This window comes from Lissotriton vulgaris, chromosome 7 (genome assembly GCF_964263255.1).
Source record: "Lissotriton vulgaris chromosome 7, aLisVul1.2, whole genome shotgun sequence".
In the NCBI taxonomy this organism is placed as follows: Eukaryota; Metazoa; Chordata; class Amphibia; order Caudata; family Salamandridae; genus Lissotriton; species Lissotriton vulgaris.
The window spans coordinates 1,513,234,970-1,513,259,563 of record NC_141695.1 but is presented as its reverse complement, the minus strand read 5'-3'; the positions used below and the strand labels follow the sequence as shown (position 1 = coordinate 1,513,259,563).

General features: G+C 47.3%; 1 protein-coding gene across 5 annotated transcripts in view; it reads right to left on the bottom strand.

Moving 5' to 3' along the window:
• The window catches only part of CBFA2T2 (CBFA2/RUNX1 partner transcriptional co-repressor 2), a 383,740-nt gene that overhangs the window by 285,060 nt on the left and 74,086 nt on the right, over positions 1–24,594 (bottom strand). For all 5 annotated transcript variants that reach the window (XM_086932380.1, XM_086932381.1, XM_086932382.1 and 2 more), the window contains exon 3: positions 21,630–21,871. In XM_086932380.1, the coding sequence (XP_086788506.1) occupies positions 21,630–21,871 (242 nt within the window). The remainder of the gene's footprint in view (positions 1–21,629; positions 21,872–24,594) is intronic.

Below are 24,594 nucleotides of genomic sequence, written 5' to 3'. Positions count from 1 at the left end.
CCTTACACCAACAAACAGAAAAATTTAACCTGCGGAAAATAAAATGGAGGGGCGGAGAAACACAAAAAAATGTTGACCACGGCCAACAACTTTATGTTAAAACTTGGGAGCCTAGAAAATGGTGATCCTATAAACAACTGAGAAAATTTACTTGAGGAACTTAAGGAAAAACACTCAGTTTAGCCGAGAGCAATCAGAGATCCAATAGGAAAACCTGCGCCTTGGTTTAACGCGGAACTAAAACAAGAAAAAAGAAAATTGGCCAGAGCACAAAGATCGGTCGCAAAGGGACACTGCACAAACACCACAGAGCTCAGAAGCATGAGAAAGGCATACCGGAAAAAATTATGGGTAGCAAAAGCCCAACACAAAGAACGGGTATGGGTAAAGCTACTGATTTCCAGCAAAAAAAGCATCCTCCAGAGAGTTCTGGGCAATCGTTAACAAACTAAACTTGGGAGCGGCACTGCAACAGGATCCCGGTATCAGCAACAAGGAATGGGGGCACACGTGAAGAACCTTTACTTAACAAAGGAACCCCAAAGAACTGAAAAAAAACAACAAGGGACACCAATGGAGATCAATGCCGACAGTTCAAGACCGTACGACAGCGTAATCCCGGAAGCAAATCTCAAATTCGAAGAAGTATCGATAACCCGGGCCCAAATAAAAAGGCAAATCCAAAAATTAAAACCAGAGGGGGCCCCGGGACCGAACGGTCTCCCAACAGCAGTTTACAAAATAAACCTAGACTTCTGGGCCGAACTTTTAGCTACATTGTTCAATTACATCTTGAAAAAAGGAATTCTTCCGGCAACATGGAGAGGAAACATCATCCATCCAATCCACAAGAAAGGGGACCGGAAAGAGCCAGGAAATTACCGATTAATTTCCCTAATAGATGTTGAAGCCAAGCTGTACGCCTCATGCCTGCTGAAAGAGCTTGCAGGACTGGGAAACATCTACCAATATAATCCCTAGGTTTCAAATTGGTTTCAGACTGGGGATGGGGACAACCACTAACCTGGTCACCCTGGGCCTGCTAACGGAAAACGCCAAAAAAAGAAAACAACAACTATACTGTTGCTTCGTCGATATAAAATCAGCTTTCGACCACGTAAGCAGGCCAAGACTTTGGAGCAAACTAAGAAAGTGGGGGATGCCGGATTACTTAATAAATGCAATTACCAGCCTATACAGTGAAACATGGGCATAGGTTAAACAAGGGAACGGCAGCAGCCTCACTCACAAAATTGAGACACAGGACGGTTGAAAACAAGGTTGCGTCCTTGCCCCCAGTCTTTTTAACTTATATCTTGCTGACATTGGACGTAATTTAGACGCAAAGGAAAGTCACGCACCAAAACTTGGCAATGTTCCTGTGCCCATAATGCAGTATGCCGATGACATAGTTTTACTAAGCAAAACCCCAGTAGGTCTGCAACGCTTAGTAAACATGTTAGCTTCATATTTAGCACAAGAAAACCTGGAGTTGAACAAAGACAAAACAAAAGTGCTCCGAATCATGGAGGGGAAGAAATTAAAATATAGATGGTCAATCAACAACTCTGTTCTTGAAGAGCAGGCCTCATACAAATATTTGGGGATGATCATTGAGCGGGGCAATACAAAAAAAAGGCACATACAGGTATTAAGAGGGAAGGCGCAATCATTAATTTATGCATATAGGCAACTGCAAAAGGCAGTGGGAGGTCCAAACTATATGCACTTACTTAAAGTAATGGCTGCACAAATCATACCAACTTTGTCTTATGGACTAATAGCATGGCTCGGAGGTGAATCAAAGATACTAAACAACTTACAAAACAAAATATATAAAGTTGTGTTTGGGTTGCCATACGCAGCTGCGCCAGCCCAAGTTTTTTTAGAATTCGGATTGCAAAACCAAAAAATCAGGTTGAAGTCCACATTTGCAAAATTCTGCCACAAGCTTCGATCCGCCCCTAGAGAGTCACTGGACAATCTATGCTGGGAGGAAATAAAACTTTCAGGTAGCCAAGCCCAACACCACCCAATGGGGTAAATTTCTCGGCACGAGTTTGACAACATTGGGCCTACTCGAAGTGTGGAAAAAAAATATCGACCACAAGCAGTTCTGCAAAGTGGTAAACGGATCAGCAAAAAGGATTTCCTTGCTTAAAGACAAAAGAACCTTAACTAAACGGCGACACGCTTGGACAGTAGTCAATTCATACATCACCCAAAAACCAAAAGTCTACCTAGCCTTACACTACTGCCAACATCTAAAAAAATCTTTGATAGCGTATCGACTGGGCATGCACTGTTCAAAAGATCTAAGGCCTTCTTGAAAACAACAACTTGAAAGCACTAACTGCAGATTATGCAGATACAAGAATGAAACAGTGACACACTTGCTATGTGTATGCCCAGCGCTGCAGGTCCTAAGAAGAAGATATCTCCGGGCAATTTTTAACATATTGAAGATCCATACCTGTAGGCAGGCGGTGATATGCTGGCTAAGTGGTGTTTCACCTATCCTTTCATGTCGGGGAGTCAAATTTATGGCGAAGGTAACAAAGCTGTTACAAGATAAGGAACAGATACAAGGCAACTGCCGCCCCGATCAAAAAGTAGATCAGGGACTGATCACTGGGTGATAAAGGTCATCTAGTGAAAGAATTGATACGGACAGACTTGGTATGTTTCATTCCAAGATATATGACCACAGAGAGGACAGTTTCGGAGTCAGATTATTTTGATTTTACTTCATTTATATTAGCCTTTTGTATTTGCTGTTGCACTGTTTTTAATTCTTGCAAATATTGTAATGATTTTAATTAATCACACAATAAAATGATGATGATGATGATGATGATGATTATAATTCAGAATGTTAGCAAATGCGATTTAAAGTTGAGACATGCCACCAAAAAGGAACATGATAGAATGGAAAACATACGTCACAAACAATCAACTATTGCAAAATCCCCTTCATACAGAGAACCCAAATAGATCTGTCTCTTGTAAGCAAGACTCCCTACAGATTTTACTTAACAAGACTTAGACTTGGTACTTTGCACTATATAGTAGCGTTTCCAAGTAGGGAAAAGTGGTCGCATAAATACCCTAATTGCCCATGTGATGAAAAAACTCCACAGACTACTTTGCATTTTTTATTGTTCTGTAATATTATGTATTCTTCTGCTCATGTGGAATTTTAAGAAAGTGTTCTTTTAATCTGATTAAGAGAAAGACATGAATTATTGATATTTTAACATTGTAAAGAATTGGAATTTTATTTTATTCTTATTTTTAATTGATTAGTGTATTTGTCGAACGCTTTTATGGATGTAAAATTACTCCGAATAAAGCAGACTTGACTTGACTTGAGCACAGCACCACAGTTCCCATACTTTTGTAATGCATTTCGACCACTGACTAGACCCATGTGATCATATGAGTAATTACAACTTTCCCCTGCACTGCATTTGGAATAAGAGAAACACCACTCTTTTCGCTTACAATTTGGACCATTTCCATGGCACTTTCGTATGCCTTGATAGGAGACCCTGATGGACTGACTAAAATAAGAGAAGGGCAGAAATGGGGAAAGACCACCCGTTCGGGGGGGGGGGGGGGGGGGGGGGGGGGGGTCTGGGAATTGTACTGCCATCTACCAAAATTCCTTGAGGTTCTCTCCTTTACAGTAAACTTTAAATAACTAATATCGCTATGTAATCACAATAGCAACACCTTTTTATAAAGCAGTTTAATAGTTCTCAATGTTGTTACCCTTAAAGGGTGTAAGGCCGAGTCAGCCTTCCACCTGCTGCTCACACAAAATGTCAGCAGTGAGCGTTCAATCAGCAAGTCATCTTGCAACTTTCCTTTAATCCGCCTTTAATATGAGACAAAATGATAGAGCAAAGTAGAACAGAATTAAAAACGATTGTACGGTGCTTTTATAAAGTCTGATCATCTGACAGCATAGACCATCTTCCTAGAGTGTCCAAACAATAGAGTCAAGGTGTTAGAAAACCTAGTCAATAGGTCACATTTTTACGATTATGAAGCGAAAGGACAGGTCGTCCATAGTATTGTTAGAGTGAGGACACTGGGTTGTATTCTTTGGCGTGTATATCATGTAACTGGCTCCGAGAGCCGCAGAACTTAATATTATGTTGCAGCTTGACGAAACTTCCAACATGCATCACTTGTATCCGTGTCTATCAAGTGCTTTACTCGACGTCATTTTGAGAACAAGCATTTGTAATGCAATAGGTCTCGTATTAGGAAAGTTAGAGCTATTGGTATTGTAAATGACATTTTTTATTTAGGTTTTGTTTTTGAAAGTTGCGAAATTAATAGCTTTGTCATTTACAATGCCATTAGTTATAACTCTCGCAAATGTGACACCTATAGCATTTGTAATGCAATATGTGTTGTATTTACGTGACTTACATGAATTGATATTACAAATAACAATGTTTAATTTTTTTAATAATTAATACTTAAATAAAAGTTATTGTAATTTATAATGGCAATAGCTTAAACTTTTGTAAATAACATTTGTGAAGATTATGTTCAGTGTATTTTATTGTAACGAAAATCCAAGAACATATGTCAAATATTAACATATTTTTGTTACATTTGTAATAAAGCTTGAAACATTGAGATAACATATTTGAACCAGTTGTTGTTGAATGGTTGCACAGATTGATGCTGTGTTGGAGCTCAGTGATGTTGTGGTGCCACTGAGTGATGCTGTGGTGGTGCTGAGTGATGCTGTATGCTATTCTATGTTTTGTTTTGCTATCCTATGTTTTGTTTTGTTATGCTATGCTATGTTTTGCTATGTTTTGCTATGCTATGCTATGTTATGCTATGCTATGTTTTGCTCTGCTTTGTTATGCTATGTTTTGTTGTGTTTTATTATGCTATGCTTTGTTTTGCTATGCTATGTTTTGTTGTGTTGGTATGCTATGCTGTGTTTTGCTATGTTATGTTTTGTTATGCTTTGTTCAGCCATGCTATGTTTTGTTTTGTTAACCCTTTCCATGCGGCCGCGATTCCCCTGGTGTGCTGTAAACAGCACGAACAGGGGCGGGCCGTGACGAACCCCAGCCGTCATCAGCACACGAGCACCGTAGTGCATGACGGCTGGGGTTCGTCATCAGCATGAAAGGGGTTAAGCTATGCTGTTTTTTTGTGTTTTGTTATGCTATGTTTTGTTATGCTATGCTATGTTTTGTTATGCTATGCTTTGTTTTGTTATGCTATGCTATGTTTAGTTTTGCTATCCTATGCTTTGTTTTGTTATGCTATGCTATGCTGTGTTTTGCAAGGCTATCCTATGTTATGCTATGCTATGTTTTGTTATGCTATGCTATGTTTAGCTCTGCTATGCTTTGTTATGCTATGTTTTTTATGCTATGCTATGCTTTGTTGTGTTTTATTATGCTATGCTTTGTTTTGCTATGCTATGTTTTGTTATGCTATGCTATGTTTTGCTGTGCTTGGTATGCTATGCTGTGTTTTGCTATGCTATATGTTTTGTTATGTTTTGTTAAGCCATGCTATGTTTTGTTGTGTTGTGTTTGGTTATGCTATGTGTTGTTGTATTTTGTTATGCTATGTTTTGTTATGTTCTGCTATGTTTTGTTATGCTATGCTTTGCTGTGTTTTGTTATGCTATGCTATGCTATGTTTTGTTATGTATGCTATGGTTTGTTGTGTTTTGCTATGTTTTGTTATGCTATGTTTTGTTATGCTATGTTTTGTTATGCTATGTTTTGTTATGCTATGCTTTGTTGTGTTTTGCTATGTTTTGTTTTGCTATGCTATGCTTTGTTATACTATTCTATGTTTTGTTTTGCTACGCTTTGTTTTGTTATGCTATGTTTTGTTATGCTATGGTATGTTTTGTTGTGTTTTGTTATGCTGTGCTTTGTTATGCTATGTTTTCCTATGCTTTGTTTTGTTATGCTATGCTATGCTATGTTTTGTTATGCTATGCTGGCGAGGGTGGGCGAGGGTGAGTGAGGGTGGGTGGGTGGGTGAGTGAGCTTGGGTGGGTGGGTGGGTGAGACAGTTGCTGTTCATCTGGGAAGCAGGATGGATGGGATCTTTTGTTGAGAATAAAACTACTATCAAAACTACTTTGACTGATGCCTGCATCTTGAATTTCACAAAACTGTCACATTCCATGTTTATGCAAGGGTATATGGGAGGGGTTTAATGTGCGCTGCGTGGCAGTGTTGAAGTATATGGATGTTATGCGCGAAGCGCAATTCAATTTTGGTACGTGTGGGTGCAAGATGCCGAGGAATTCTGGGCGCGCTTGCCATGGAATCCAGAAGAAAGGGGGGGCGGACTGGTCGCAGACTTATGGTGGGTAGCAGGGACAGAGTGCAAGCAAGGGCCGCCTTATGCTGGTGGTTTACGGACACATCAACAGTAGCAATTATACAGCTACAGAGGGGGTAAAAAAAAGCACAGGGTTAAAGTGCAATAAAGGCTCGTATTTTGGGTAAAGTGGAAAAGTTGGAGTACTGGCGGGTGGGTTGATGGTTCACCCAGGTGCAACAGGGATTTTTGTGGGATGTTCCGATGGGGTCTCTGTAGCAGGCATAAAGACCACTGGGTTTAGATGGAGTAGTTTCTGTCCTGTAACTCCAGTTCTGTAGTAGGGGTATCTCTGTAGGGGTATCTCTGTTATAGTCCTAATCTAGAGAATAGTCCCATCCATGTGCGCGGACCCCGGAACAATAAAAAATAATCTCTTAAATCGTAAAAAAATGCAGACCTGCACAGACACTTAAGAGAGAATTTCAAGACAGATAATGCAGCCTATATCCACAGGCTACACTGTCCAGTACCTCAACTAGAAATTCCACCAAAAATCCACAACAGCACAGCCTGTCCAGATTTCTCCACAGAGAAAAACTTTCCTTTTCCAGCAAAATCCTCTGGAATGATAGAGAGGAAGGAATGGACAGACAAGCCCCATAGGCTGCCATTATGTGGCTCAAAACAGGATACTGTGCCTTTAAGAGAACCTTCCAGAACTCTCAGTATCCCAGAATGCACAGCAGGTCCCTCTTACTTTCAGTTCTTTTTGAAGGCGTAACACGCCAGACCTGTAGCATTCCGTACATAATATCTTTCTCCACCAGGTAGGAGGGCGGGCGCTTATGACTATAACAGAGATACCCCTACTACAGAACTGGAGTTACAGGACAAACTACTCCTTCTGTAGTAGGGGATCTCTGTGTATAGTCATAATCTAGTGAATAGAATGGCAAGCCCATCCCCACATCAAAGCGGCGGTGGAGAGAATAGAATTAACACCACTACTGTGCGAACAGATTTCGCAGAGAAGCCTGCCCAACCTGAGCATCTGTCCTGGCATCAGTGACCAGAAAATAATGCTTAGCAAGGTATGGACCGACTTCCAAGGCCGCCTTGCAGATTTCTGCAATAGGAACAGTACGAAGCAAAGCAGCAGTGGCAGCTTTGCCCCTGGTGGAATGAGCCTTAGGTTTACCCGCTACGGTCTTATTAGCCTTCTGGTAACACAATTGTATAAAGGACACAATCCACCTCAAGATGGACTGTTATGAGGTAGCAAGACCGGTCCTGACTGATCCATAATTGATAAACAATTGGTCTGACCTACGAATATCTTTGGTTTTATCCAGATAAAATTTCAACACCCTCCTAACATCCAGGGAATGCAGAGACCTTTCCGCTGGAGATGAAGGATTCTGAAATAACATAGGTAAAGTTATGGTCTGGTTAACATGGAAATCAGAGATAACTTTTGGAAGAAATTTAGGGAGAGTATGCATAACAACCTTAGCAGCATGAAATACAGCATAAGGTTCTTGGCAACACAACGCCTGAATTTCACTCACCCTGCGGGCCGATGTGATGGCCACGAGGAACGCAGCCTTCCAGGACAGGTGCTGCAACGAAGCCTTATGAATAGCTTCGAAAGGCTCCTCCATCAATCTGGACAGCACCACATTCAAGTTCCATGAAGGCGAAGGAAGCTGGACAGGAGGGAACACTTTCTTCAAGCCTTCCAAAAAATCCATGATCACAGGGATCTGCAAGAAGGAAGTCTGTGAAGGGCATTTCCTGTAGGCAGTCAGCGCAGCGAGAAGAACCTTAATGGAATGAACAGTAAGGCCAGACTGCGCCAAATATAGAAGATACGGAAGGATGACATCTTCCTTACACGTCATTGGATCATAGTTCTTGGACTTTCACCAGATGCAGAATCCCTTCCACTTGTGAGCATAGGAAGTCCTAGTGGAAGGTCGCTTAGCCTCCTTCAGTATGTCCATACAATCTCATGGTAGATTCAGATGGCCATACTGCACTCTCTCAGGAGCCATGCCGCCAAACTCAAAGACAAGAGGTTGGGGTGCACCATCTGCCCCCCCCGAACTTCGTGAGAAGGTCCGTCCGGCACGGCAGCCGTATGTGAGGAAGGAGAGACCGGTGAAGCAGGTCCGTGAACCACCACTGCCTGGGCCATTCCGGGGCAACAGGATCATCCGTGCCCTGGACTGGGACAGCTTGATTAGCACCGCCGGAATAAGGGGAATGGGCGGAAAAATGCACAGAAAGCTGTTCGACCAGTCGATCCATAGCGTATTCCCCAGCGTCCCCTGCTGGTAGTACCTGGAGGCGAAGTCTCGGCATTTGCTGTTTTCGGCGGTGGCGAACAGACTACGTCTGGAGTCCCCCACCTTGCGAAGACGTCTCCTAGTACTTCGTCGTTTATGACCCATTCGCGGTTTTCCTGAATCAGTCTGCTCAGAGGGTCCCCCTGAACATTCTGCACACATGGCAGATGAGACACCATTATCGTCACTCCTCTGGCTAACAGCCAGTGCTAGATCGCGAGCGCTTCCTGTGACAGTGTGCGTGATCTTGCGCCCCCTGCTTGTCGAGGTAAAACATCGTGGTCATATTGTCCATCCGCACAAGCAAGTAGTCGGTCTGGAAGGACAGATGAAAGGCCTTCCGTGTCAAGTGAATAGCTCTGAATTCCAGGAAACGGATGTGAGACGTGGACTCTGTCGGAGACCACGCTCCCTGGATCTGTAGATGGTCTGAATGCGCTCCCCAGCCCAGGAGAGACGCATCCGTAACGACAGTCCGAGTCGGGAAGTCCCTGTGGAAAGGAACCCCTCGGAGGATATTCTCTGCTGAGCACCACCATCTCAGGGACAGTTGGACGTGAAGAAATAACTGAATCCGGTCGTCCCAACACCCTTTCTTCTGGTTCCACTGGTCCTCCAAACCGTCCTGTAGCGGCCACATGTGTAGGCACGCATGCGGAGTGAGGAAGGTACAAGAGGCCATCGATCCCCGTAGAGAAGACATCGTCCTCACTGTTGTAGATGGAGCAGCTAAGAGAGCCTGGCCTTCCAAAGGATGGATAAGCGTCTCTCCTCCGAGGGAGACACACTAGCCGACATCATATTGATGGAGGCTCCCGAGTACTGCAGGCACTGTACCGGGATCGGGACAGACTTGGACAGATATATGTGCAACCCCAGACGGTCCAGCAGGACAGCAGTCCTGTTGAAGTGCAATCGTGCTTCTTGGAAGTTGGAGGCTTAGATCAACTAATCGTCCAGGTATGGGTAGACAAACACCTTGTTCTGTCTCAGGTGCGCTGCTATCACAGCCATGCATGTCGAAAAAGTCCTGGGTGCAGACTTCAATCCACACGGTAGTACGGTGTACTGATAGTCATTGTGCCGACGAGGAAGCGCAGGAATTTCCGATGTTTCGAATGGGCACCTGGGAGGTACGCATCCTGCGGGCCTATAGCGCACAGCCATCCTCCTCTTTGCAGCTTAAAATACATCCGGCACAAAGACCGCAACCCTCCGTTTGCTTAACGCAAAACCAGAATGGGCCTGAACTCTATCTGGTCCTTCTCTCGCACCCAAAAGCACCATGACTACAGACCTTCTCTTAGAGACCGAAGGACGTATTATCTCCCTGCTTCCCAACAGGGTAACGGCCTCCGCTCGGAACTCACGCAGCTGGAACTGCGAGTGAACCGGTGGAATTGCTGGAGGAGGGCTGACAAACGAAGACTGTCTAGACCCGGCCGGCCTTTGTTCGCCGAGGAGCATCAAGCTCTCCCGCGTATACGCACAATATACTTGTGAATTATTAAATGGCGGCCCGGAACCACAGACAAATCCTGGGAGGAAAAGACGCCGCTAGAAAGGGCGGAAGGCCTTAAGCCGTTCTCCGCGCCCCAAACCTACAGCCTTCAAAAATCTCTGATTCAGACTCCATGCGGGCCACTCTCTACCCTCATGGAAGCCAAAGGGTTGCCCAAAGAACGGGAGAGTAGAAGCACACCTCTGAGCCGCAGGCTGCAGAGACGTCAGACGAATACAAGTATGGCAACGTAGGACAAACCCACCATACCTGGGGGTCGGCAGGAGAGAAAAACTCCGCTCCGACCCGATGTTTAGATCTGAAACTATCAGGCCCTTCTTGTAAGGCCTCCCTCCTGTCTCTCGGCAGGGGAACCACAAATCGGTGGAAAAACACCCCCAAACAGGGGTCTTACCACAACGGCCCAGCAACAGCGGGCCACAGCATGCTGTCTGCATGTTGCCACCCCTGTGACCAAGTCAGGAGTACGGTCGAAGCCAGAACCTCCTGGCAGGTGGTAGTGGACGAAAGTTAAGTATTGCCAACCAGTTAAGAGGAAGAGAGAGCCTCCCCGGACTCATGGAAGATGCCTCCCTGGCATCAAGGCACAGGGGGTTCGCAGACTGAGGGGCCAAAGGCGCCTGGGGTGGTGGGTGGGAGAGGGACTCGAGAGAATTCCGAAACATCCCCGGTGGTCACACCAGTGGTGGCAGAGCAGGAGGCGACCCAGAGGCTGAGTAGGTATGCGAATACTCAAAAGCAAGCAAAAGGACCAACGTCCCCCGCTTACACGTGGTAAGTAGCCACAGACAGCCCATCAGACGGGTTCCTCGGCGCTGATCAACTGCACGGCGTCATGAGTGGACGTTGCCGGGAACACAAAGTCCCCTCCTACGAAAACAGGCTCACCATTGAGCAAGGCCTGGAACAGGACCCAGGCGTCAAGCGCCGGCAAGTATTCCGCGGCTGTAACCCATGACGTCGACCTCACTACCACGTCACCATCACTAAGACAGTGATTGTCTCTACGACATTGCTGTACATCGACATCAAGCAGCACTGCACCAAGACGCCGAGCCATCCATAACGGTGACGTCTGGCATAACGGAAGATAGCGGAGCCTAAGCGACCAACGCCCCAAAAGGAGCATCACTGCTCCTCTACGTCGAGCCTCACTGCCCCATGACGTCGAGCATCACTGCTCCATGACGTCGAGCATCACTGCTCCATGACGTCGAGCATCGCTGCCCCATGACGTCGAGCATCGCTGCCCCATGACGTCGAGCATCACTGCCCCATGACGTCGAGCATCACTGCCCCATGACGTCGAGCATCACTGCCCCATGACGTCGAGCATCACTGCTCCATGACGTCGAGCATCACTGCTCCATGACGTCGAGCATCACTGCTCCATGACGTCGAGCATCACTGCTCCATGACGTCGAGCATCACTGCTCCATGACGTCAAAGGCACCCCAGGACGTCAAAGGCACTCCAGGACGTCAAAGGCACTCCAGGACGTCAAAGGCACTCCAGGACGTCAAAGGCACTCCAGGACGTCAAAGGCACTCCAGGACGTCAAAGGCACTCCAGGACGTCAAAGGCACTCCAGGACGTCAAAGGCACTCCAGGACGTCAAAGGCACTCCAGGACGTCAAAGGCACTCCAGGACGTCAAAGGCACTCCAGGACGTCGAGGCACTCCATGACGTCGAGGCACTCCATGACGTCCTCGACGCTGACCGGAACCGCGTCATAGCTCAGACGTGCTCCTACTGGGGAGAACCCCAGAGGTCACAGCATGGGGCCTGGTAGAGGACCTACCCTCTCCTTACCCAGAGGCTGACGATGCCTTCAAACTCCCCTGCTCCAAACCTGGGAGCCTAAGCCTCCTAGAAAAGAAGTTACAGAGAAGACACAGGCAAACACAGAATATAAACCCAGTGAGGTTCAGCTTTGGTCTTTAATTCAGCTGCAGACAAAGCACTTGTCAGACAGAAATAGTAGAAAGACAAGAAGACTGCAGAAATTCTGCCAAAAAAAACACAGCAGAATGTAGATAAAGACCAAAGACGTTGAGTGAAGCTGCAAAAACACAAAATTATCACAAAAAGTGAATTAAAAAAGCTCAAAAAAGAAGAGCTAATGCTCCAGGGTCCTGCTAGCAGGAGCCGGAAAAAAGAAGTGAAAGTTAGAGGGACCTGCTGTGCATTCTGGGATACTGAGAGAGTTCTGGAAGGTTCTCTTAAAGGCACAGTATCCTGGTTTGAGCCACATAATGGCAGCCTATGGGGCTTGTCTGTCCATTCCTTCCTCTCTATCATTACAGAGGGTTTTGCTGGAAAAGGAAAGTTTTTCTCTGTGGAGAAATCTGGACAGGCTGTGCTGTTGTGGATTTTTTGTGGAATTTCTAGTAGAAGTACTAGACAGTGTAGCCTGTGGATATAGGCTGCATTATATGTCTTTAAATTCTCTCTTAAGTGTCTGTGCAGGTCTGCATTTTTTGACGACTTAAGAGATTATTTTTTATTGCTTCGGGGTCCGCGCACATGGGCGGGACTATTCACTAGATTATGACTATACACAGAGATCCCCTACTACAGAAAGGGGTTGACAATTTGCAGGCAGAGAGAGAACACAGACAGGCAGTGCAGGACGAGGTGAACATGGAGGTTGAGGATGGCAGGATGACTGTCCCTATGAGGACTGGCTTTTGGGGGCTTTGATTGTGTCACCATTGGGAATGATGCCCTGAAAGGACAAAGGTCAGTTTCGGATGATACAGCAATTTTCTCGGCCAGAAGAGGGGCCAGCAAATACCTTCATTTTTTGAGGACATGGCATCTGTGTCATATTCCCCAGCGTATATGACCATGGCAAATGGTGGGGACAGTTGCCCCAGGAGCACAAATGGTTAACAGCGGAGTGAGGCCATGTCACTGGTGGTGAAGGCGGCCCTCGGAGCAAAATGGCAAAGTGAGAGGTGGCCAAGTCACTTGTGGTGACGGCAGACTCAAGAGCACAAATGGCAAAATGAGGTGTGGCTATGTAACAGGCATTGACGGAGGGCCCAGGACAAAAAATGGCAATGTGTGAGGTGGCCATGTCACTAGTGGTGACAGTGGGCCCAGGAGCACAAATGGCAAAGTGTGCGATAAATAATAGGGGTGTGGACATGTCGAACAAGTTACTTACCTTCGGTAACAATGCATCTGTAAGAGACATATATTTGTTATAGATTCCTCACCTTAGAATTACCCCCAGGCGTCAGTCTGGATCTGGAGAATTTTTTTCTTAACAGTACCCTTGCTCTTCGGTAGGTGGCGTCGGTCGACTCTGTGTCAGTCGTCAGCGCCGTGGTCACCAGGAAGAAGTTGCGGTGTCTACTTAGACGCCGCCCCTGCGCGCTGATCTCAGTTTTGGCACGACTTTCCACGCCAGAAGCGCAGAGTCATGCAAGACACTGACCACTGGTACACAAAACTAGGACCCTAAAAGGGAGTCCCTATCCATAAAAGTCAGTTCGCAGAACGGGGAGGATGGGTAAGGAATCGATAACTAATATATGTCTCTAACGAATACATCGTTACCGAAGGTAAGTAACTTGTTCATTGAAAGAGACTATTAGTTATACCAGGAAGTCCCGGAGAACAGAACAGCCGAAGAAGCCATCTCTCCGGCTATCCAGGCAGTAATGCTTTGTAAAAGTGTGCAAGGATGCCCACGTGGCTGCCTGGCAGATGTCAAGTAAGGGAGCTCCACGTCCAAAAGCAGTAGTGTCTTCCATCGCCCTGGCAGAGTGAGCGAGCAGTCCCACTGGAGGATCCTTTATTTGCTAAAGAACAGTAGATTTTAATGCATAAGACAAATCATCAAGAGATGGTACATTTGTGCACTACCTGACCTCTCTTGCCACCCTCATAACCCACTAAGAGTTGATCGCCCACCCGAAAGTCTTTAGTGTGGTCAAGATCGAAACACAGCGCACGTTAGGGGTCCAGACAGTGGAGTCTCTCCTCCTCTTTCGAAGGGTGCAGAGGTGGGAAGAAGGTAGGCACTGTGATTGTCTGACCTATGTGGAAAGAGGTAACCACTTTGGGCAAGAAAAGAGGGCTTAGTACGGAGGACTACTTTGTCCGAATGGGCAGCGAGAAAGGGAGGCCTGGAAGATAAGGCCTGGAGCTCACTCACCCTGCGATCAGAGGTGATGGCAAGCAAGAAAGCAATCCTCAAAGAAAGGAGACGAAAAGGACAATTATGTAGTAGCGCGAAGGGAGCACCCATAAGATAAGTGAGAACAAGGTTCAAGTCCCACTGGGGCATTACAAAAGGAGAAGGAGAAAAGAGAGGAGTAATGCTCTTCAGAAATCTGTTAACTATTGGGGCCTTGAAAAGAGAAGGTTGATCAGGAAGGCGAAGGAAGGCCCAAATGGTCGAAAGATAGACTTTAAGAGTGCCCAGAGCAGAGCCCGGCGGGGCCAAAGAAAGAACTAAGAGGAAAACCTACGAAAGAGGGGCAGAAAGGGGAACCACAGCCTTTGCTGTGCACAATGTCACACATTTATTTAATCTACAACCATATACCGTTTTAGTGGAGGGACGCCTGGCTACCAAGATGCCATTACAGACTTCGGGAGAAAGGTTGACTGCTGTCAACTGTTGTCACTCAATCTCCACGCAAGGAGGTGGAGGCTGGATAGGTTCGGGTGGAGGACCGTCCCCTGCTGCTGCAACAGAAGATCCTCCTGAAGAGGCAGTCTGATCGGGGGATCAATGGCCATGCTCAAGAGCTAGGTTATCAAACTCTTCGTGCCCAGTCCGGAGCCACAAAAAAGACTTGGCCTGGTTGCGCTTGATCTCCTTCAGCCCTCTGGGTAGAAGTGGTACATGCCGAAAGGTGTACAGGAGGCCGTAACTCCACTCACGACGAAAACCGTCGCCTAGCGAGTGCCGTCTAGGAAACTCCAACTTGCAGAACTGCTGACATTACGCCTTCTCTTCAGTGGCGAATAGATCTAACCAAGGCTCTCCCTACTGCTGAAAGAGACCTTGGACCACCTCTGAGTGAAGACGCCATTCGTGATCCATCATGCACCAGCAGCTGAGTTTGTCCGCCCTGGCATTCAGGGAACCTGCCAGTTGTTGAATCACCAGAGTTATGCCCTGATGTTCCAGACATGCCCAAAGGCAAAGAGCCTCTTGACATAGGGTCCACAACACCACCCCACCCTGTTTGTTGCAGTACCACATGGTGGTTGTCTTGTCCGTGAACACCTGCACTACTCTTACTTTGACAGAAGGAAGGAATGCCTTCAGTGCAAGACAAATCGCCTGGAGCTCTAGAAGGGTGATGTGGAGGCCAGACTCCGCTGGAGACCAAAGACCTCGGATCTTCGCCTCTCCCATTTGGCCGCCCCATCCCAAGAGTGATGCATCTGTCACTACTGTGAACTCCAGTGAGGAGAGGGATCTGCCGCTGACCTAATCCTAGTTCATTAGCCACCACTGCAACTGACTTGCCCCCTGGGAGATCTGGATGACATTGGAAAGATTACCTGATGCTGCACCCACTGGAACTTCAGGTCCCACAGCAGAGCCCACATACCCCACCTGGCATGATCCATCAGCAGTATGCAGGAGGTCATGAGCCCCAGCAGCCACAGGGTCAGTCTCACCAATATCCGGGATAGAGGCTGAAACATCAGTATCATAGCCCGAATATCCCGGGCTCGCTGCTCGAGAGGATAAATCCGAAACTGCACTGTATCAAGAACAGCTCCGATGAAAAGGAGCTTCTGAGAGGGAATCAGCACGTTGATAGTGAACCCCTGCGAATGCAGGAGATCCGCCGCAGTCTGGAGGTGGAAAACAGTTTTGGGCAAGCTCGCCTTCAACAGCCGGTTGTCGAGATAGGGGAAGACTAGAACCCCTGATCTGCGACCATCACTTTTGTGAACACCCGTGTGGCGCTGGTAAGTCTAAAGGGGAGCACGGTAATCTGAAAATGCTCGTGGCCTACCGTGTACCATAGGTAACGTTGGAGGGAAGGCAAGACAGGCATGTGAAATAAGCATTCCGCAAGTCCAACGCTACCATCCAGTGTCCAGAGTCGAGGGCAGACAAGACCTGAGCTAAAGTTAACATTTTTAACTTTTCCTTTCAGAGGAAGCGGTTGACGTCCCTGAGGTCTGAGATAGAACGCAGGCCTTTGTCCTTCTTGGGTACCAGGAAGTAGACTGGAGTAGCAACCACAACCTACTTCTGGCACAGGTATTCGTTCGATAGCTCCCTTGGCCAAGAGAGCCGCAACTTCCTGTCCTCCAACATGCAATGGAGAATTGGTGGCATGGGGGTAGGGGTAGTCTTGAAGGGGAGGGAGTAGCCCCTTTGGACAATTTGGAAAACCCAACTGTTCAACGTGATATTGAGCCAGTGGGGGAGGTGATGGCGAATCTTACCGCCCACTGGCAACTGGTGGCCCTGGAAGGTCGGACTAGGAAGGTTTAGAGGCTGCTGCAGGGGTGGCATTGGTGGACTGGCCCGCCCGTTGGCCCCCAAACTCACGACGCTGGGTCCCACGTGCCGAACCGCGCAGAGGCTGGGTAGCTTGCGCAGGCCTGTGGCTCTGGATGCAATATGATGGGAGCACCCCTTCTGTAGCCATGAAAGGGGCGAAAGGCAGACTGCAAGAGGCAAGAGGTGGCAGCGAGGCCCAAGGATCAGACCGTAGCCCTAGAGTCCTTGAAAAGCTTAAGCGCGTTGTCTGCCTTGTTGCCAAAACAGGCGACGGCCATCAAAGGGCATGTCCAAATGTGTTGATTGGACATCCCCAGAGAAGCCAGTGGACCTCAGCCAGGCGTAGCACCTCAGGGCTACTTACGTTGAAATCATCCTACCCAGCAAGTCAGCGGTATCCAGCCCACACCGGATGGCGAACTTTGCTGCGTCTCTACCCTCGGAGACAGCGCGGTTGAGAACAGCCTGGGCCTCCTCCTTGCAATGTGGCAGCACTTGCGCAACCATGTCCCACACAGAGTGTGGGAAATGGTCCTAGAGAAATGCGGTGTTCACAGACCGCATTCCTAAGCTGGCGAAAGAAAACATCTTCTTCCCAAGATGTTGAAGCTCTCGGAGGTAGGGTGTTGGGAGAGGAAAAGTGAGTCACCAGGGGCCTTGCAGTAGTGTCGGGCAATCATTCCATCCACAGGTACTCCTGTACTGGGCTTGGACCAAGTGCTCAGAAAGAGGTCAGTGAGGGCTTCATTAAAAGGCAACAGAGGCTCCGAAGAGGCCACTGCGGGCTGAAGCACCTCAGTCAGGAGGTTAGTCCTGACTGCCACCGTAGGAAGCTCAAGGCCTAAGGCCTCAGCCGCCCTACGCAACACCACACCATAGGAGGCTCCCTCCTCCATGGCCACGGTAGGGGGAGAAGCATACTAAGGTCTGGGGAGGCATCCAGACCACTGGCATCACCCAACTCCTCTCGCCAATCCGGCTCCTCCAGTTGGTCAGTGCTCTCCCAGGCTTCCTCACCCTCATCTGGCTGAGACTCAGGCGGAAGGAAAGGCCAGGGATGAACAGCGGTACAAAAATATCCTCCGGCATCGTGCCCAAGTCTGGGTGAGGTTGGGGTCGATGCCGACTGGGGGCACAGCTGGCATTGAAGGCATTGGCACTGGGATCAGTGCCGGGGAAGGTACCGGGTGGTCGACCGGCACCCATCCGGATCCCGGCCTGGATCTATGGGGCCCTGCAGCAACGGAGTCGCCGGCATCAAAGGTCTAGAGCCTTCAGCAGAGTCTGCAGGGCCCACATGTGCGCCAGCAAAGTCAGGCTGCCCAAAGATGGAGTGGAGAGCTTCGTAAAAGACACGAAGCTGGGATGGGGACGCACCAGCTCCCGGAAAGGGAGGGAAGCGTGTAGCCGTCCCAGCGGGGGAGAGGCGACGCTTCGACTCCCACGTCGCGTCAGCCGACGGACGGGGAGAAGGCAAAGAGCGACGATGCATCTTCACCTTCTTCTTGTGCTCCAACTTACCAGAGGAGTGCAGAGACTTCGGCGACAAATGGTGATGGTTCCACAATCAGTACCGCGACCATCCCCTCGACCGGGATCTTCAAGCAGCCCCAAAAGCTTTCGGGACCGCTTCCGCAAAGACTTTGGGTTCAGGGCAGACAGTCGGAGCACGACTTTAGGTCGTGGTGGCACTCCAGGCACCAAAGGCATACAAGGTGTGGATTGGGTACAAACATCAACTTGTGACAGGAGTCACAGGGCTTGAAACCGGACTGTTAGCTGGACATCCCTCGTGCACCAGGCGTAGTTGGACTCAAAAAAGGGGTCGACAAAAGTCGAAAAATAATTTCTCAAAAAGTCAATAAGAGCACGCTCTGTCCGGATCTGCGCTGGCTGGCACGGTAAAGAAAGAACTGACGTCAGCGCGCAGGGGCGGCAACTAAGTAGACACCGCAACATCGTCCCGGCGACCAGAATGCAGACGTCGGATGCGAGTCGACCAATGACACCTACCGAAGTACAAGGGTACTGCTACGAAAACATTTCTCCGGATCCCATCTGACTCCTGGGGGTAATTTTAAGGTAAGGAATCTATAACTAACAGTCTCTTTCAGATACCTGTGGTGACAGCGGGATCATGAGCACAATTAGCAAAATGAGGTGTGGCCATGTCACGGGTGTTGACGGTGCATCCAGGACCTAAATGGCAAAGTGAGAGGTGGCCAAGTCACCAGTGGTGACAGCGGGCCCAGGAGCACAAAAGGCAAAGCGTGATGGGAAGTCAGCCTTTCCACTGCTTCCAGTACATCCAGAAGGTTTTCTGCTATTAGACATACAATTTGAACAATACAATTGTACATGGATGAGACACTACTGACCGGATGCTACGGTGTGGTGTTTAGTGTTTCACTTCATTCATGCAGAGGATTTTGTAGGGAGTTCCGGCCATAAGCTGGGAACACACTACTTGGAGGATTTCTTTTTGTGGGGGAACCCAGCTCAGCGGACTGCCAGCAGATGCTGGTAATTGTTCTAGAGTTCATAGGTGACAGTGGGGGTTTCTTTAGGTCCAGCGAAAATCTGGCATAATATGGTCCACACAGAGATTATAATAACAGATCAGCAAACAATGGCAGAGAGCCTGCCACAGGACAAAAGGGAGAAGAGGTAGGAATTGCTAGCTAGCAGGATGGGGAGGGAGAAGGAGAGGTTGGATGAGATTTAAGGTTTGCTGAAGGACATAAAAACTTGCAGGGGGTCAGGGAAGGGAGAACAATTGTAAGAGGCTAGGTGGGTGCTTTTGGATTTATTGTTGCTACCTCATCATGTGCGCATATCTGCAGGGGTTAAAGAAGATTCTAGGTTAGGAAGGTTTTTCCTCGAATGCCCTCAAGGGGCTTCCATTTGTCAAGCAGGGGGATCTAACTTGGGTCATTTAGATGTTCTCTGAGGCGGAAGAAGGTGTTGGATTTGGCTTGCATTGGCAAGGGTAGTGGAAGGCAAGGGGTAGATATGGTGGTTGTCAGAATGTGCAGAGCAGAGTTGGCGCCCTAAAAGGTGCGTTTCGGGGTGGCAAACATGAACGTGGTTCAGGTCGTTAATAGTCAGTATGCGAGGCCGGGGACATTGTTTGGCACGTGTCGGAACGGTTGGGTTGTATTTGGCCTATTTTTTGAGCCCATTCGTAGCCCAAATGCTATATGTGGACTATTTTTGGGCTCCCTGCCACCATTTCAGGTACGGGTGAAATGGTGACAGATAGACTCTCTGTGGTTATCTTTTTAGCCTGCCTACCAGTGCCCAAATCTTTGGCTTTCGGGGGATTTGGTTGGGTATTCGGTCTTATTGGGACAGGTGCGCAAGGGAGGGTCATTAATGTATAGTCGTCGCTTGAGACAGGTGCTTGGCGGTGGCCTTGAAAGTTTTGCATGTGTTTACACAAAGTTTCTTCTTTTGGGTACTTGCGCGAACATTGGATGCGGCATTCTTTAAAGACTGAAAGTTACGGTTGAAAGGCAAGCTTGATGACAGCAGTGTTTGCTGCTTCCTACATATTGAAATGTAGTATATGTCGGAAAAATTAAGAAGGAGAAGGACTTATGGACTGATCATAGCACTTTGAAGGTTCTGGATTATTGTTCCGCTACTAATGATCTACGTGGTTCAACCACCGCAGATGTGGATATAGGTGCTCAGATTGAGCATAGGACGGCTTTGTAAACCTGGTAGTTTTCCTTCAAGGATGTATATCGGTACCTATTAGGAAGGTACTTATACTCATGACTAGAGTGTATGATCTTATCTTTCCCGGGTGGAGTGGTTTGGTGTCCCTCTTGATTTGGGTCACTATATCTGGCAGGTCCTGATGAAGGTGGCATTCTATCAGCGTACAGCCACCGAAACGCGTCGACCACGGCCTTTATAACATCCTGCCATTGTGCAGTTTTTGTCTTTGGTTGTCTCAGTTACTGTGTCATTCTGTAATTGTGCTCCCCAGGTATATTATGAATGGAAGTATAGATATGTGTGAGTCGAGTCCGAGTTGTTGTGATGCTTTCGGTTGTCTCTCCCCGGGTCTTTATGATTTGATTATATGTATTGTGCTTCTTTATACTGATTTGTGATTTAATTATGTTGAAATATAATATCTACTATCAATATTTATGGATTTGTATAAATTATGAAAAAGTAATTTACAAAATGAAAGGAAAATAAAAATTGTACATTTTTTTCAGTATTTTCTTAGTGAGTTTATAGACTAGCCTTGGCACTCACATTGGGTTTCTGTGATCAATTCTTATGTATAAATAATTGTGGTCATGGAATATTCTCTTTAGATTTACAGAAGTTTGATTGCCATTGCCATCGGTGAACGGGAGGGTAGGCAGGAAGTTCAAGGTTAAGTATAGAAAACTGGGTTGCTTAGAAGTTAATGCATGCAGTCATAGGCTATAGGGTAAAGTTAAAGTTGCTTAGTGTTTCAATGCACTAAATAGGAATGAGTTAGTTGCGGGTGGGGTATGTGGGTGGGACAGTAGGGATGGGGGTAGGATATTGGATAGTTAATTTGATTTTATTGATAGTGAGGTAGTTATTTTGTAGGCGGATTGCCCAGGTAACGTCCGTGATGTGCACCTGTTTCACTAAAGCAGTCTTTTTCACACAATACAAATGGTCTGTGCTGCGCCCATAACTCCCAAAGGCACACGTAAGCCAAACCCAGGAACTGCATGTAGACCCCTACGTAGTACAGGCAAACAACTGAAAAAAGGGAGGTGAGATGCAGGGTACCAAAGAACCAATAAATATAACATTTTTTCTGTTAAGGATTTCACCTACTGGTAATGTGCACATTTTAAAATGATTGCTAAAGCATGCTCTAAAGTTCTGGTAAATGAGAAAAAGATTTGCGTACATAAGAACTGCCTTACTTACCACCAGCGCTAGAACTAGGGTGCGCACCTTCTCCCCAATCTCAGGAGAGATGTTATTTCCGAACTGTTGCAGGGTGGTGAGGAAGCGCTTCAGCTTGCTGAGCTGCCGGGCCCCACAGGTGGCGGGGAGCTGTTGATTTGTCACCATGCAGGATGAGGCCTGTCCATTGCTGACGCGCTGCGGTGGCGAGGGAGCTCCATTCAGTGTGGGAGGGGAATGGTTAATGCCATTCCCATTGGACACTAGATGGAATCAGAAAACGAAGAGACTAAAGGCATGGCAGGCAGTGTACATTTATAAAATAGTGAGAAATTAGGGAACCTCTGACTGAGAAATGTTGGGATCCAAGGTTTTTACAAGGACCACTCCACAGCACTTAACTATGACTAGTGAGCCTTCACACACCATTGCAACACATCTAATGTTTACTCTTGCTAGTCCATCCTAGCTTCATTCCCATCTAAGGCAAACCCAACAAACCGGACAGCTAGCCATATCAACAGTGAACACCGAGGCGCACGCCTATCCCATCCAGTCTACCCGTACACCTGCCCCACATCTTCCCGTAACACAAGACCTTTACCATCTCGTCCCGTTCAGCGTGTACTGTTCCTAAAGCCCAACTAACATTACACCATGTAAAGTCCAATGCCTGCTCCAGTCCCACCCCAGGAACCAGTACCACATCCATAATCCATCCACGCCCATACACAGTCTATTCTTACACTACTTCACTACCGGTATGGTCCCTATAATACCAGAATCCCCTGCAGTTGCTCGTGTAGAAGCACAATTTCTATTTCTTTATGTCATTTTTTTTTTTACTTTTGTTTGATTTTGTGCCAAACAGGAAATATACACTGTTAGAAATTAGTACTGCAGGATGTGAAGCCTGTGCAAGTAATCAGTAAAACATTTCCCCTTAATGGGAACAAAGCACCCCATTGTAACACCAGGTGTGGGCCAGTAATCACCAGGACTCCCCACAATCACAGTATTTAACCCCAAAACAAAATATCACAATTAAAGGGGTGTATAACTTTAAATAAAGCAACCAGGCCTACTGGCTTTGTCAGGAGGTCATCACAACAACATACAAGGCCCGCCTATTGGCTTGGTCTATGGATCTTCACAATAAAACGACCAAAAGCAACATGTTAAAACCACCATAATTTTATTCTAATCAATAACCATGTGTGAATGCAATCATTAATGTTAATAAAGCATTTCAGCATTGATCAAAATACACTGTCAGCATCATACTATCATTAATGCATTTGAAACAAACATAACATGTCTCAGTCTTTTATACACCTTCAGGCAACATGAAATGCAGCCACAGGACCAACCCCTAGAGAGTGCTGCACTACCAGGTGAAGAGCCAAAGATCTAGCCTTAGGAATGCTTCAAAAACGGATGAATATCTTGGGAGGGGGGTGGGAGATTCATAATTTCCTGGACCCCGCAAACAAAGGGTAACTTATCAAAATTACTTGTTTGGGAGCTGCTGCAACTCCTACAGCCCCCCTCAACACTTCTTAAGTTCGTTGGTTGTGCCCCTGTCCATCACAAACACCAACATTTATGCAAATGAGAAAAGCCCCACAAGGCATAATGGGGTGCTCCCTTGTGGAGCAGTGAGCATTCTGTGAGCAGCTCTACTGCAGCTTCAGGAGAGCGCCAATCCTTTTTCTTCTGTTTTCTTGTTTTTAATCCCGGGTGTATCATGTGTTGGGAAAACACTGGGAGTTCGCTCCCAACTCCCCCATCCAGCACTCCTTGTTGCCAGCGCGAAAGTCGGCAGCTGTCTTCTCCCTGCCTACTCTGTGCAGGCAGGGCAGTGGCATAGCCCCTACCGCTCCTACCTGCTCTGTCATGAGGGCCTGTAAAGGCAGGAATCCCCCCCTCCCTGCTCTTTCATACAGCCACCACAGGCAGCAAACACAGGCGAGGCTAAAGGGGAGAGGAGTTGGCCTAACGGCTAGGACGGTCGACCTCAAATCTAGGGAACTGGGTTTGAGTCTTGGCAATGACATTCAACATCATGTGCTTCTGAGCAAATCGCGTAATCTTCCTTTGCCTAACAAAAATGAATGTGTCCTTATGTAATGTAACTGGTGCTATGTAGAGCGCTCCGAAACCCGATACCCGTTTGCGCTTTATAAAACTGTAAAATAAAATTAAAAAATAAAGGACTAGCTACACCACTGAGGCAGGGTATTGCTTGTTTAGTGGCCGTGGAGCCCCATGCATTTCATTTTCTCCCAGGGGTCAAAGGTCAAATCTTTTAAAAGGCAATACCTCTGGCCCTGTTGGGCCAATTTAGAAGAGCCTGGTCTTATTTTACTCCTGGTGGGAGCAGTTTAGCAGGGCTCCTGGCCTCACCTTTGCAGAGAGCTGGTTCTACTGGATCCCTGCACCTGCATTTCGCCTGGTTGTTGTCTCTGGTGCTTCTCTCCTCCTTCTGGGACACAGAAGTCCAGATCTACCCTCAACTGGTCCTTAAGGAGTGGAAGGGAACCAGCTTACCTAGTCCAGGAAGGAACCACTGGTCATGGGGTCAACTGTGGACAGTCTATAGTCCATTAGGGATCCAGGGAGTTTGCTCTTCTAGCTTTCAATGCTGGTGCCTCCGTTGCAATCCAGTTCCTCAGGAATTCTTTTTCTTTCTTATACAAGAGTTTTTAAATGGGGGTGGAACGTTCTAGAAGCCAGACAACCATGGTTAATCCTAGGGTGCTAATTCACCCCTCTACCCTATCCCAACCCTCCTGCACAGCATGCTGGGACAATTCGTGATGGCACCTTCAACAAGTCACTGTTCACATCTTTTCTGGGAGCTTCAGCGCCACTGCTATCGGACATCACTTTCAACGACTTTCAAACCAAAACTTTAAAGGAGAGCCCCCTCCTGTTTTGGCTCTAATTGTCTGAGCTTCCTTCTTTGTTCAGTGGGCTAGGGCTG